Source organism: Megalobrama amblycephala, linkage group LG20, assembly GCF_018812025.1.
Source record: "Megalobrama amblycephala isolate DHTTF-2021 linkage group LG20, ASM1881202v1, whole genome shotgun sequence".
NCBI lineage: Eukaryota > Metazoa > Chordata > Actinopteri > Cypriniformes > Xenocyprididae > Megalobrama > Megalobrama amblycephala.
Window position 1 is genome coordinate 31,484,992 of NC_063063.1, and position 15,859 is coordinate 31,500,850.

The 15,859-nt window shown below is 38.7% G+C and overlaps 1 protein-coding gene across 1 annotated transcript in view; it reads right to left on the reverse strand.

Annotated features, from left to right (window-relative positions):
- Window positions 1-15,859, reverse strand: part of LOC125255218 — a 122,467-nt gene that overhangs the window by 42,156 nt on the left and 64,452 nt on the right. Inside the window, 17 exon segments of the mRNA XM_048170263.1 lie at window positions 7,705-7,994; window positions 8,098-8,286; window positions 8,448-8,657; window positions 8,959-9,164; window positions 9,322-9,886; window positions 9,998-10,602; window positions 10,705-11,269; window positions 11,360-11,946; window positions 12,083-12,662; window positions 12,746-12,892; window positions 12,978-13,231; window positions 13,395-13,548; window positions 13,637-13,732; window positions 13,865-14,143; window positions 14,330-14,472; window positions 14,785-14,883; window positions 14,967-15,347. Of these exon segments, the coding sequence (XP_048026220.1) occupies window positions 7,705-7,994; window positions 8,098-8,286; window positions 8,448-8,657; window positions 8,959-9,164; window positions 9,322-9,886; window positions 9,998-10,602; window positions 10,705-11,269; window positions 11,360-11,946; window positions 12,083-12,662; window positions 12,746-12,892; window positions 12,978-13,231; window positions 13,395-13,548; window positions 13,637-13,732; window positions 13,865-14,143; window positions 14,330-14,472; window positions 14,785-14,883; window positions 14,967-15,347 (5,350 nt within the window).

Genomic DNA, 15,859 nt, shown 5'->3' on the forward strand with positions numbered 1-15,859 from the left:
TAGAACAATACAAGAACATTTTTTTGGCAATCTGACCACTGTCTGAACACCAGCCCATCTTGTGTTCTAAAAAAACAACTCAAACAGTGCTGCAACATTCTTCAATGCCTTTAGAATTGAAAGTAACATAGCAAGACTGTCCTCAGGCTTATTATTATAGCATCATGATGGAAAAGAAGGAAAACGATTGCAAAGATAGCAGTAAAAAGATAATGCTATGATCATTAATATTTCTTATACTGAAATAAAATTATTGCAAAAGGAAAAACAAACTGTGAACCCAACCATCAAATTTATTGATTTATTGATTTGGATAATTTACAAAGTTTTCATATATGCCTTATACTAAACACCTGAATAAAATATTACAACACAATTTTTAAGAAAATAAAATGATATTAGTTAGATTTCTGATTATTATATCAAATCTCCAGAGAACAGGAATGACCCAGTTATATTTTTGTATGATTTGAATGAACATAAATCTGATGGTCATTGATTTGTAGCACATCATCTCAAGTAAGACTAAAGTATAAATGTACTATATAAAAATGATCGTAAATGATTAAAAAATAATTCATTTTTGTAATGCCACATAAAATATATCAGTTATGAAATAAAGAAACATTTAGAAACCCACAACCACTGTGGCATCAGTTCAACATTAATTAAAACTATTCTAAATAATATGCATGTAAAATGTTGTGGAAATAAACTAAAAGTGTGTCAGGACACTCATCAGAGGAACAAGAAACACCATCAGAGAACCACACAGACAAGAAGCCTCAGATACCTTCACTTGGTCTGGAACCCACTTATCTGTGAACAGGGAATATAATGCAATGAAATGTAACGTTGATTAATAACAGAAATCATCAGTAACCTTTATTACAAATGTTTAAAATAAATTAAATGTTCACCTGTGTTCTCTTCAGACCACATCAGAGGACCCATGGATATGGAAGCACTGTCATGGAAGTCCAGAGACCTGCGCTCTCTCCGCTGGTGTCCGAAGTCACAGTCCTGATAGAGAAAAGGGTAAAATCAGCTGTGTGAATCCCTGTTAAATATCACTGAACAAACATGAAACATTGGAGTGCACAAAGTCTCCAGAAGAGGGTAGCAAAAAAAAAAAGTATTTTAACAGCCTTGAACATTAAACATCATACCAGCCATACATATAGGCTATTAGTGTTTGATCAATAAGGGTTTATAAACTGAAGATTTCTAAACCTTTACAATACAATTTTTTTTTTATATATATAGCACATTTAAAAACAACTGGTGTTAATCAAAGTGTTTTACAAGAGCAAAAGTAAACAAACAATAAAATAAAGAAACAAACAAAAGACAATAAAACTGAAAACATATGGACTAAGGTTAAATAGAAGAGAATACTTAAGTCAAAGAAGATTAAATACTAATGAAAATCAAGCAATATTAAAAGCAATTGAGAAAAGATAAGTTTTCAAAATAGATTTGAAGATTGACAAAGTTTGGGCAGATCTGATGTAAGTCGGTAGGCTATTCAATAACTTAGGGCCGATGACCGCAAAAGGACGATCACCCCTATTTTTAAGTCTAGTTCTAGGAACAGATAGTACCATTTACCCACCACATTTTATTATAGATACTCCACATACATACAGAAAGACAAACAGACAGACAGACAGAGACACTGCTAATATAAATGATAAATTAGATTGATATTAAAAACATATATTGAAATACTAAATACAATACTAAAGCTACTCTCTGTTAAAAATTTAATACCACAAATGTATAAATTATGAGAGGCCTTGTAAACTGACCATTGAGCAGCGATTGCTGGACAGAAGGCAAAGGTGAACAGCACAGTGCAGGTAAAGCTTAGTGGAGTTTGCAGTGAAGATGAACATCCTGAAGGAGAAACGGCTGGATGTCGAGACGCCGTTCTGCAGCAGCTCCACTGTGTCGTCATTTGGATTGGGACACCTGAGAATATCAATAATGACAAATTCTTTCATTTGAAACAGTCAATACAAACGTGATCTGCTGTAAATCACACATTTTCATTCCATGTACAAAACATTGAATACTTTGCTTTAGCTCTGACATACTGAAAGACAAAGCATGTAAGGCAATCCGAAAAGTTATATATTATTTGTTCAGTAAAATAATTAATTAATCAGTTACACTGAGTTAAGGCCAAGCTTAAAAGAAAAGGGAAAAAAGCCCTGCTTTACTCTGAAACGATGAGATCCCAGCGGAGGCTGTAATCAGGATCATTCACAGGTGTAGCCCAACACGTGTCCATCACTAGGGCAAACTGGCGGCTGTCGACCCCCTCAACACGAACTTCCACATGCATCTCCTGGTCGAGCTCTGCATCCACTGCACCAGTGAAGGGCCGGGTAAACTCATCATCCTGATATGGAATCATCCGGACACGATATCTGCCTTCACCAGCGGGAAGAGTCTTGTGCACAACACTGATGAAATATTCAAGAGCCATTTAAAAAAAGATCTCAAGTTTTATATTGAATTTTGTATTTGCCTCAACTCATTCTATATTTAGAAAAGAGCATATGTTCTTGGAGTATATTCACATATATTTACTCATTTTTATACTCTGCATTAGTTTTTCCTGCTTAAAAGATTCCCACCTCTCCAGTGAGTTGATTTCCACATTCATGGAAAGTGTTTGTGTTTGAAGATAAACACAGCTGAAAGAAAGCTTCAGGATTTTCTCTCTGCTGATGAGACCTTCTGACCTCGGTGTCCCCAGAATAAAGTTATCATAGATGAAGTGGGTGCCGTTAGCCTGAGGACAACACATATAGCATTTTGTAATTTAGCCTAAATTAAATTCAAGAATTCTATTTAGTGCAAATTGTGGCAGATACTATTTACACCTTAGCGTATTTTAGTACTAATATTATAAAACAGTCTGTGATAATCATAAATGTATGCTACCTCATTGGGACATTACTTGTCTCTGTTCCTAAAGCCCACACTACACCTTCTTCTAACCCTACCATATTAAACCTGTTGATCAGTAAATTAGTCCTTGAAGGTCCAGGAGGGGGTCATGGTTTATGAGCTGCACATGTCGCTGTCAATGTCTCATCACATCCAGTTTCAACCATAGGCCATAGGCCAAATAAATACCTGTTAAACACTTTATTTCTACTATTAACCCTCTGGGGTCTGAGGATTTTTGGGGCCCTGGAGAAGTTTTGACATGCCCTGACATTTGTGCTTTTTTTCAGTTGTTCATCAACATAATAATGACAAAAGTGTCATTACACTGTATTCAGCACAAACTAGGCTACAATAATATGTGAGGAACATGTATGTACATGTTTGTGTTTTTGAAGGAATAACGTTTATGCGTGGTTATTGAAAAAACAAAAAACTTAAGTCACTGAAATAAAGCCAAAAAAATATATTAAATCTGTGTTCGCATAACTTCTGGGTATTGGAGGTTGTAGACTAGAGTTTTTGCTTCAGAATGATGTAAAAATTATGCTGCCTACTCGTTCATGTAAAACAATATAGAGATTTAAATTTTGTAAGACACTTTTTGTCAAGAAACACAGTATGCGGGGAGGCGTGAATCATCATGAATAATGGGTCATTTACACCTGAGAAGACAAAAGAATCGCATAATGAGTTGTAATGACCTGCATAAATAATGAGCTCTTTCAGACAGGTAGGCTGTGAAAAAACCCTCTGTGATCATGTCTCAAGCTCATCATGGTGTTTATCAAACATACAGAAAACAGCAATACTGTGAAATATTATTACAATTTAAAATAATGGTATTCTATTATATACGTTAAAATATATTGTATTTCTGTGATGCAAAGTGTCTGAACAATTTTGTTACCTCTATGGCATTTCATATAGCCTTTTAGTTTAAAAGCATGCACATTTTGAGAAATATTGATGGATTCTCATATGTTTATGTCAATTTTCTATACAGAGGAGTAATATTTATTCAATATTTATTGTCATCACTATGAACGCTGGATACTGTTTTCAATTCATACTTGCAGCCAGAGGGCTCTCTGCACCTTTAGTCCACAAATTAATCTAAAGAAGAACAACCATGTGACTCTCCAGGAACTAACAGAGGCCAGATATTGCTATAACATCTAGATAAACACTTTTCAAGACAATAAATACAAGATTGAGATGATGTATGCTCAGAATTTACGTCTGAATAGCGCTCGTTCCGTGGGCGTGGCCGCATTAGTGGATAATGAGCTGAATCACAGACTTCTGACATGGCTCTTTTTTCAAACAGATTACATAAACAGAGAATTTTTGTTTTCGATTTGATTTAAAACCTGACATTTCAACGTTTCTTTAGACACTAATTTCTTTTTAAGTCTAATTTTTTTGTGATTAGTATTCACTAAGTTACACTTCATTTTCTGAGAACTATCAGATTGGACTTTGTTCAGAGGGAGACGAGAGATCACGCATCATGTTAGTTTTCTTTATTTTGCAAAAAGCACAACATTTTGTTTTTACTCTGAGTGTACACAAATAAAAGAAGATATTTAACAGATTAAAATGGTGTATAACTCTTAATTGTATGTGCAACATTGACAGAGTCTCTTTCACACTGGTAAGAAAAAAACAGAGGTGGTATCGCCGGCGTGACCGCCGACCCGAGGGAGTTAAACACCTGTTGGGCACTTTATTTCTACTTTTTTAATATTTTCTTTGTTTTTCTTAAAAATAAACACCTCTTGGAGCTGATATGCATTGGGAAAAGGGAGAAGATTGAGCTTGGAAAACGCTGATTCGAAATCTGGTCAGTCACGTCAAAAGCTATCATAAGCCGCCTTACTCTCCATTCCACTGCTCTTGTTTACAGATGTGTTTCTTTTTGTCTGGCTTAATCAAAGTTAGTGTAAATAGCCTCTGCCAATGAGGTGGGCTGTTTGCACTTAGCTTAAATAGACATGCCTAAAAAAAGAGGGAAAAAAATGTTCTTTCTTTCTTTCTTTCTTTCTTTCTTTGTCTTTCTTTCTTTTTTTAACTAGTATAACTTTATACATAACATTAAAAACTACAAAGCCCAAAATGTTGCATCAGTAAAGTGAAATAATGGTGAGTTACAAATAAATGGTGGAGAATGCGGGCACAGGTTCCAGTCTCTTTTATGGCATGGTGTTGTGCGCCCTTCCCCACTTAATGTCTCAGAGACTTTGAGAAGTCTGTAGGGAAGTCTGTTTGATCCCTTTATTTTCTTGTTACAGATTCAGTACCCTTACAGACCTTTCTAGTGACTTCTCAAAGTCTTATAGAGATTCCCAAGTGGTCAGATCAAACAAATATTTAGATGGTATATTTGAATAGTTAATATATAGTTAAACCTACCACAAGATTTGTACCACAGATGTGTTCATCATTATCAAAATAGAATTCCACTCTGCCATTCTGGACCGTTCCTTTGCAGCTGGGATCATTGAGGTGTAAGACATCAGCTTGAAAACCAGCCTCAAAGAGCTGACAGCGAGACACAGACATGGAGCCAGAGCTGCTTTCACAGGTTTCTAAGGAATCTGAAAAAAACAAAAAAGTAAGGCAATTAATGACTGAAAAAAAAAAAAAAAAAATCATATTTTCTGGTTGATTGGTACCAACCAAAAGAGTCAGGTTCTGGTCTGGGTTGATCATCGTTACACAAACAGCCATAAACACCATTTTTCTTCCCACACCATTCATCCTCAGAGCAGCTGAGTTCAGAACAGCGATCTCTTACATCTAAATAAATAATAATAATAAAAAAAAAGATAAATGAAATACAACACAAAGACAATGAGTCATGTTAACAGAACCAGAGCTTAACATTTTTGGGCCCCTAAATGATTATTGTTCTGTATTCCCCAAGATATTTTTTTTCTAGTGAATTAAATGAGCCATTTCATTTTTAATAATTTTCCCTTTTAGATCCACAGATAGTACACTTTACATCCACCTGACCATAATAATTAAATTGCTGGTGTGATATCGATATAAATGCCCTCTAAGTTCTCCACATGTGAAATGTGTAGCAGAGGTTTCTTTTTACCCATGATTTGCGGTAAATTCCAATATACTGCTGCCTCATTGTGACAGGCAGTGTTGGACAGTAGCATTGCTAAAAAAAAGCTTAATGGTAGTGCTGCTATATTTTATTTTAAAATCATGACTATTAAAATCATGTGCTTTATGAGCTAATAATGTCCATTTTATGAATTAATCATGTTTTTAAACAGTCATTCTTTTCTATGGATTGGTCAAACGGGTTGTAAAAATGATAAAAATCATATAATGACTGTGAATCATTCAGACAACTCATTCATCCACTGAATCATTTGTAATCAGTTTCTCACTCTAAAAATGATAACAGGAACACAGAGGACAAAAAATAAACTTGTATCCTATGGACTCTATTACCCCTCCCTGCTACTTTATCTAAAGGTCATCTTTCAGGTTAGTTAAGAAACCTACATTTTAGTAACACTGGTAACAAAATCACAAAATATTCTGTGCTGAAATGTGATTTTGACTTACCACACCGCAGACCCGAGCGCCATTCTGAGATCTGTGTCCCCAAGATGGCACAAGCTGTTTCATAGGCTTCAACAGCTGAACATAGCATGCCATTGGCACGTGTGTAGAGACACAGATCATACACACAAGAGTAGTAATAAGGTGCAGGGTCAACATGAAGATGGCAGTTCTGGAAGGGGCCAGTGGTGTTAGTGATAATACTACAGAGATCAGAATACCTCTGCCTGGATGGACACTCATCAGCATTACCGGTCTGGTCTCTGGCACCGCAGCTGAAGAATACAAGGAAACTTGAGGTCAGTTATATGCCTGTACAGTTTCATCATTTGGATAGTTTTCAGGTGAACAGCAAACATCATTTGCTATATTAATTTGCATATTTTTAACTAAAGCAGTTATTTTCCTTTTGTTTTGAAGCAAGGATTTTCAGGAGAGGTTTTACAGTGGGCACTGAGTGGCGACTCAACAAAGTAAAAGTTTAACATTAAACAAATTAAACATTAGCATGAAATCATCAAAATTTGGAAGCCAATCTCTCTCACTATTTTGGCTGCTCCCAATTCAGGGTTGCCAGCGCAGAGTCATCAGTAATTCAACACAGATTTTACTCCAGATACATAATCATCTAAATAGTCCTTTAATTGATGCAACCCTGACAGTGCAGTAGCATGTACAACCTTACTGGCTGGGACACTCACACTTACTCTATTGGAAATATAGTGCAACCAATTCACCTAACTTGAATTGGCATTGGAAACCCACCCTGACACAAGGAAAACATGCAAACCCCATACAGAAAGGACTCTTGGTTCAGCCGAGACATGAATCAGTCAATAATAAACCAATTAATGCATTTATGCAAATACATGAAATTTATGCAGCATTTACTTCTGTCAGCAGCAAATAATTCACTCAGTGTACTTTTCTGGATTACTCTTATCCAAAGTGACTTGCATTGCTTTCAATATATACGTTTTATCATTTGGAATCAAACCCATAGCGTGTTGTGTCATGCCCTGCTGCTGCAAGAAAAAAACATACAAACCTTATTTCCCTTTCCACCACTCTAACAAAACAAACCCGAGGACACATTTTTGAATTATGACCCATCAAATTAAAATTACTGCCTTAAAGTCTCATGGTTCATACCCTGGAATGCTGGTGTCTGATTTCCAGCTGTGGCCAAAGGAAATGTCATCAGAAGCAAGTTCTCCACTGGGCAGGACTTTGTCATCTGCAGGATTGCCATTGAAATTTCCACACATTCCACAGAGAGATCCATAGAATCTTTTGCTCACCCTGACTAGAAGGCTGCTATGTCCATCAAAATGGACATTGAATTCATTGAATGCATTTAGAATTACAAATCCCTGCTCCTCATTTACCTCTACAATATCATTGACTTGATAAGCTTGTGTGTCAATAGGATTTCCATCAACCTGAAGGAGAATTAGAACATTTCGACATAAGAGAGAAAATGAGATAAGTGTATAAATCTATTGAAGTGTATATAAAATGTATGTAATTTAAAACGTAACTTACTTTAACTCTTCTGTTCTGCCCAATAGTGATGTGTGTCTGTTGTCCATGTTGTGACAACCAAACATCCACTGCAGAAACAAATGACACTACCATGTTCCCCCGGTGCCTGTTGGTGGCCACCACACGGAACGCCAGATCACTGTCTGTACCGTTACCGCAGGTCTGGGCAATCTCATACGAACACGTTCCCTGGAAGGTTTAACAAAATACACATAGTCTTCATTTCTTTCACTTCCCTCACAGAAATATACTGACATTGCATACATTCATATATTTTCATATATTTATTATGTTAAATACATTTGCAGTCAAACTTGTTTATCTATTCTAAAAAGTTTACCAGTTCATACCTGAAAGTGGGCCACAGCCCCATCAAAGGTTATGTAGTGGGGGTCACCCCAAACTGTGCATGTGGACATTGTACTATAGCAATCACGATGTCCATTTCTGACCGCACACTCCATGGCCGCTGGGCAGAAAGATGCAGTGCAGCGCAGATCATTCGGAGCAAAACACTGGCAACGCTGGGAACATGTTGATTCCCAGAACTGTTCACCAATCTACAAAATCAACAATGACAACAAATTTTACATTTCCATAAAATAAGATCAGTGAGTATTTTTACATTCAAAAAAGCATCCTGGTATCACCATGTAGTTTTTTTAGGAGCACCATGCAAATGCAATGGAATGTAAATATATGGTACATCAAATACTATGGTTATACCATCTTTGTACTATTGCACACCAAGTGTTTTTAAGTGTTGTATTTGTTTTAAGTGTTTGACATGATGTATGTTGCAATAATATGCTGCCCTATATAATAAGGTTTAACATAAAAACATAATTTTTTAATCCTCACATGATAGTAGAATCCATCATACAAGCAGCCACATTGCTCCACTGGTACACAGAGTCCTCCACTCCTCACAAATCCCTCATCACAGAAACAACCTTCTGAGCATGTGTGTTCACAACTAGCATCGATGCTGCTGGCGCACGTATGACCACAGTCTGTGCCACACACCTCATAATGACTGTTTGGGATGTTTGATGAGCAGTCCATGACTGGAAAAGGAACAAAAAATTATTTATTCAATGCAATTAATAGTTTGTACAATATTAAATCTTTGTGATAAAAGGAGAACAAAATTCAATATAGAGAACAAATTCATCTGAAGTTGGTCTATTTACATATATCTTAGCCACACCTCCAGTCACTTACCACAGGATGCAAGTTCTCTCCAGGGGTAGACCATGGCATTGACAGATTGACAAGCACTCACATAGGATTGGATAGAGCGACACAAAACATCATTACGGTTCCCAGAGATGCACACATCAAACACACAGTTATCAAAGTAGGCCTGTGGAGCTACAGAACCATGGCAGAAGCTAAAGGGACCCTGATTGTCTCTGATGATCTGACACAAGGCTTGTGAGATCAGAGTTGTGCTCTCATCTTGGCAATGGCCAGGATTGCTGTCCCCACGGTCATTGCATGAGATGTTATCCTCAACTTTCCATGCTGCCCCAAAATGGTCTGCTGATGGTGCCAGATCACCTGACAGAGTGAGGAAGTCATCCTCGGGATGGCCATTAAAGTTGCCACAGATGCCACACATAACTCCACTGTATTCTGCTGGCACAACAATGTTTACCTCCCAGGAACCACCATAACTGACACTGAAACCAAAGTCAGTTGAGACATATATAAACTGTCCTGTGGAGTAGACAGACACCCGACCAGAGTCAAGATAGACAGGGAGGTTTCTGGTCTCTTCATCAACCTAATTGAAGAAAAAGTAGAGCATGTTTATACAAAATAATCTTATCAATAATTACAACAGTAATGTTTTTCATATCACATTTACAAATTACAGTGAAAGGGACATGCTTACCTTAACAGCAGAATAACTGTTCATGTCCCGTGACATGTGCACAAGATGCCCTGAGACACTGACAAAAACTTCTACAGTTATTGACACAGGCCATCCATGCCATGCTTCATTTCTTGCTTCCACCTGGAAGTGTGGTAGTCCATGAGTGTCATTACACACTGTGGCCAGCACATATCGGCATGTGCCTTGAAAGTCAAAGTAGGTTCTATCAAAGGAGATATAATGGGGATCTCCAGAAGCAGAACATCTACCATGTGGACGAGGATGGCAGCCATATTCCCCCTCCACCACACGACAGATTTCCTGTTCACTGCAAGATGATGGTGTGCAACGGACATTTCCAGTGATTCCATCACAGACACACAGGAACTGGCACTCTTCACCATGCCAGAATTGCTCTCCAGGCTGCCGATAACGGCCATCATAGTGGCAGCCGCAACCAGTGGGGGGAACACAGCGATCTCCATCCAGCACTAGTCCATCATTGCACTGGCATCCCCCCTGGCATGGCAGAGCGCACTGGAAGGGAAATGAGAGGCTAGGGCAGGACGCAGGACAGGATGTGCCACACAGTTCAAAATGTGTATTTTCTGGACAGTTGGGATCTGGGATCATAAAGACAAAACCAGATGGTATGAATGATCAGCATTTTGAAGAAGACGTATAGTTTTAATTCTGAAAATCTTATCACCTTACAAGATACTAACCACAGTGGGTGATACTCCTCCACTCTCCAACTGCAATGCCATTCTGTTGGCAGTGCAGTGTGTATCCTCGCAGGGCTTCACATAGAGCCTCCCTGGCACCCTCCGTCCGCTCCAGCATTTGAATACAGTATTCAATTCGTTGCCAAGAGTCTAGTGTTCTGCTGCACTCAGCAAATGGTCCATCATTCATTGCCATGATGCTGCAGAGCTCACTGAACTCACTCCTATTCTGATAAACTCCTGGTACCCAAATGTCAGCTGGGTCCTCACACTGGGCTGACAGGGATCCATCACGCCAGCTGTCCGCAAAAAGCTGAGAGTCATCCAGCAGGACACCATCTGGGCTGTGGAAGTCATCATTAATGTTTCCATTCAAGTTCCCACACAGACCTCCAAGTGTACCATTGTAAGTAGTTGGAGCTGTGATTCGGACAATGTGCGGCCAGTCAGCTCTAATGGTCACTCCAAAGTTTGTCTCCAAAACAAAACCCCTCACACTGATGTGATAGATGCGGATCTGACTGGAACCAACACTGATGGGTAGACTAACCACCTGTCCATCCACCTGAGAAGAATAAAAAGTTAATTGATCTAGGATATGAGTTTAAAATAATATAGTTAAATTGCTCAAAATAAATGAAAATCTTTAGCCTACCTGTACATTGCTACCTTCTCCCAATTCAATGGAAACATGAGTTCCTCCTGCCTCAAAATTTAGGAACCTGGAAAACTCTTGAAGGCCTCTGGGTACTTTCTCCACTGTCAAAACAAAGTATGGTAGTTGGGATGGCCCCATCACTCTTGCAAGGGTCAGTCCACAAGCTCCTGGGTATCTGAAAGTTTGTCCATCAAAGGTGTGGTATGAACCCAGGCTTTCAACCGAACAGGTAGCATAACTGATGGGTCTGCAGCCCCTCACACCATTATGGAGTCCACACACCTCTGCTGGACCACACTGGTGCTGATAGCAGACCATTGAGCTGCTACTGCAAACACACTGTCTCCCACAGTCCTCATCCAATACTACTGACTGTCCCTCAGAGTAATAGAAGCCCTCAAATGTGCAGCCACAGTTCACTTCAGGCACACATTGCCCAGCACTGAGGATGTACCCATCATCACAAATACAGCTCTCTTGACTGGGCAAGGGACAGTTTATTGGGGCAGATGGGTTGCTGCAAGTTGCAGGGCAGCCAGTTCCATGGGACTCAAAATGACTGTGACTATCAGGGCATATGATTTCTGGAAATGGAGGGCAGAAATAAGAATATGCATAAAACTCATACCTAAAACTGATATTTTAACGTGCACAAATATTTCAGTTACATTAGGTTAAATGCCAAAGTTACTTCTAATACAGATATAACAAGGCACTTACCACAAAAGCCTGGTTGTCTCCACTGCCCTAGTTGTACACCCTGCTGTTGGCATTGAGCAGAATACACATTGAGAGCCTGGCACAGAATAGGCTGGTACCCTCCTCCTAAGCAAAGATCATAGACACAGTTCTCTATGTAGGTCTGTGGCGAAAACACAGAGTGGCAAGATGCAAAAGGCCCCGAAACATCTCCTAGGATTCCACAGTGGTTTGTGTCACTGTAAAGGCTCATTTCACTGCTGGTACAAACTGCACAGGCAAGACCCGTGCATCTGACATCATGGCAATCAGGATCCGTGTCCCCCTCTACCTTCCAAGAGTTGGCAAAGTCAACATCTGAGCTCAAGATCTCCCCAGAGATTGAACGGAAGTCATCTTCAGGATGTAGGTTATAGTTCCCACACAGACCACATGTGGTATTCTGGTAGTCATAAGGTACAGAGATGGTGACATAGCTATATGCATCATAGGTCACTAGAAGACCAAAATCTGTGCTAATGGCCACGGAAAAACCTGACTGATAGACTTGAATGGAGCCATTTTGGAGGGTGAATGGTGTTGCTAGAAAGGTCCCATTAACCTTGACAATGTTGACAAAAAAATTAGGAAGATTGAATAATGGCTGAAATAAAATCATCATTACAGCAATATAGTGATATTTACCTTTGCCTCATAATAGTGATCTTTGACCAGTTCAATTTCTTCATTATAGACAAATACTCTGACCATCCTAGTCCATGAGACATGTGTACTACCCCGATGCTCATTTTTGCCCTCAACACGATAGTACGGTAAACCATTTCCACAAGCCTAAGCAATGATACAAAATCAGAATCAGTAAAGGACTGTACAATGTCTTCTACAATAAATAGAAAGCCATAGCAGCATTACTAACCTCAGACAGAACATATGTGCAGGTTCCTTGAAAGTGAAATATCTGATTGTCAAAGGTGTAGTAATGAGGATCACCGGAGATAGTGCATGTTTGCCGCTGAATGTTCTGACAAGAGTATTGGAAAGCAGCTGGACGACAAGCTTGGGAAAAAGTACAGGTCTCAAAGCTGCACTGGAGACCACTTCTAGTACAGGTGCATCTCTGCTGACAGGTGGCATCACTCCAGAAGGAGTCTCCCAGCTGCACTGGAAAACCTATAACAAAGAGTTTATGGATATAAACACCAAAAATCATTTGTGTAATTACTGGAAGGCTTCACCTATGGCTCACTAACATGGTATAATCACATTTGAATAGGTCATTCAATGTCTTGCTGTAAATAGCAAATATTGCACGCAGTTAGGAAAGCAGCATTACCATTAAACTGACAGCCCCGTGTTCCGTGATCTGTTCTGAAGGCCCATCTGCCTGGCACATTGACATTGCTGCTGTATGGTAGGGCTGTGATGTCATTCTGGAGCGATCCAGTAATTGAGAAATGGTGACTTGAGTCGATGGTGTCATAACCAGCCTAATGATAAGGAAGACATCCAGATGTCAGATTAGTTAGTCATAAACAATGCAATACTTATTATATCAATCTGTCATTTTGTGCATACCTGTACATATCGTTGCGTTGGAGCGATTGCACCATAGTTCATTACAACAAATGAGAGATGGCCATTTGAAATCAAAACCACTTGGAAAGATGTTTCCTTAAAAAAGACACATACAAAAAAAGTTGTTGTTTTTTCACTTTGCAAGTGAAGCAAGAAAACGTGGTATAATGATTTTAATTTTTTTATGGGAACATGACCGTTTCCATGGTACCAAATTGGACTACTTACTGTTCCTGAATTGTAGTAGTATGCAACTCTATCCCATGTTGCAACAAAGACCCATGAAGCAGAGAAACTCAAGTCAGGGAAGTATTGGTTTATGTCTTGGGTCGCCTGTGTAAGGACACTGCCAGATGTGTACTGTTGATATGAGATAACACCATTCCAACGGTTGTCAATATCTGTCCAGAATGGAGCAATGAGGTCTTTCCCTCCATAAGCTGGGAACTGATATGGAGAGAAGCTGGACCATGCACTGTCAAAAGTCAAGTGTCCATTGTTGTTTACCTGAAATAGAAGAGGGCTGATTATCATGTGCAGAATTCTAATAAAGGATGCAAAATCGCTTGTAACAGTAATTTAAACTGCAGTGAACGGTCATTTTCTCATTTCCTATTTATCCAAGAGTATACTGATTATAGACAGGTTATAGACACTCTTAATCCAATATCCTCTCACATTAGATTGACTTACATAAATTTGGTTGTATGTTTGCCCAAAAAATATAAACGGCTGCTGGATGTAAATAACTGATGAACTTCCATCATCAATGCGTCCATTTACTGTGTCTCCAGTTCCAAATGGATAAAATCTGCTCATAATATTGATGCCATTGTCTGAGCAAAAAAAAAAAAAAAAAAAAAAACAGTATTGAATATTCATTAGTAATCACTTCAATTTCATTTACCTTAGTGTCCCCATAATAATGTTTGCAATCTCTGCATAAAGAAATGCACATGATACAGCTTTATGACCTATATCTGTACCTTTGGCCTTGTGCCTATGGCTGAATCACTTTGATATGACAATCTATATAGCTTTATAAATTATTTTAAATTATTTACATGCATCACAAACCAAAAACATGGATCTGATTTGCTCATGCCAAACAATAATCCTTCAGATTAAAACACAATGCATTATATTACCAGTCGTAGTGTCCATGGTTGTAGTTACTGTTGTTGTAGTTTCAGGTGTGGTTGTCTCTGGTGTGACAGTAGTAGTGGTAGTGTTTATGTGGCTTGAATCTGAAAGTAATGATAAATATTAAATAAAAAAACAAACAAAAAAACAATTATCTCTTATATAAACAAAGGGCACATATATTTACCTGCACAGTATGCCAAACTGCAGGCAGTTGGGCTCACAAACTCATAGACATAATAATCTCCTGGACAGGCTTTGACTTTAATGGGATTGGATTGGAAATGGCAGCAGTTATTGGTCCAGTGACCGCAGACATCTCGAGTGACCACTCCATCCTCAACTGTTGGATGTCCTCCGTTCAGCCACAGTGGGGCATCAGTGCCACAACTATACTCATCAACACATGTGTCTGGCATCTGAACGCTCTGATTCTGAATGAAGAGACGATACCAGCCGTTCCAGCTGACCCCAGTGTCACACATTATTTGAGAGTAATGTTGATTGTTGGTGGCTCTCCATGGATCATCCAGGATATTGTAGTTGTAGCAAGGGTCAACTGGGGGAGCTGTTGTTATGGAAATATTACAAATTTACATTTTGCCGAATGAATAAAATCACAAACAGAAAATGTGTGGTTTAGCTTCAAACGCAAGGAGTGAAATGTTACAATTCACCCCATAGGTTAGTTTTAACAGACTCTGGGGTGAGATGTAACATTATGAAATAAGGATTATAACATAAAGATCAGTTTGAAAGCTTTTTATTTAACAACACACACAAAAAAAAAAAGGGGGGGGGGGCAAATGCTCATTGTACATCCCTCAATTTCTCTTTCTCTTAAAAAACTTAAGCCAGGGGTGTCCAATACTGCTCCTGGTGTGCCACTCTCCTGCAGACTTCAGCAACAACCCCAATTAAACACACTTGAACCAGCTAATCAAGGTCTACTAGGCATACTAGAAACTTCCAGTCAGGTGTGTTGAGATAAGTTGGAGCTAAACTTTGCAGGACAGTGGTCCTCCAGGCCCGAGTTTGGACACCTCTGACCTAGGCATACTGTAATTAAAAAAAAAGGGG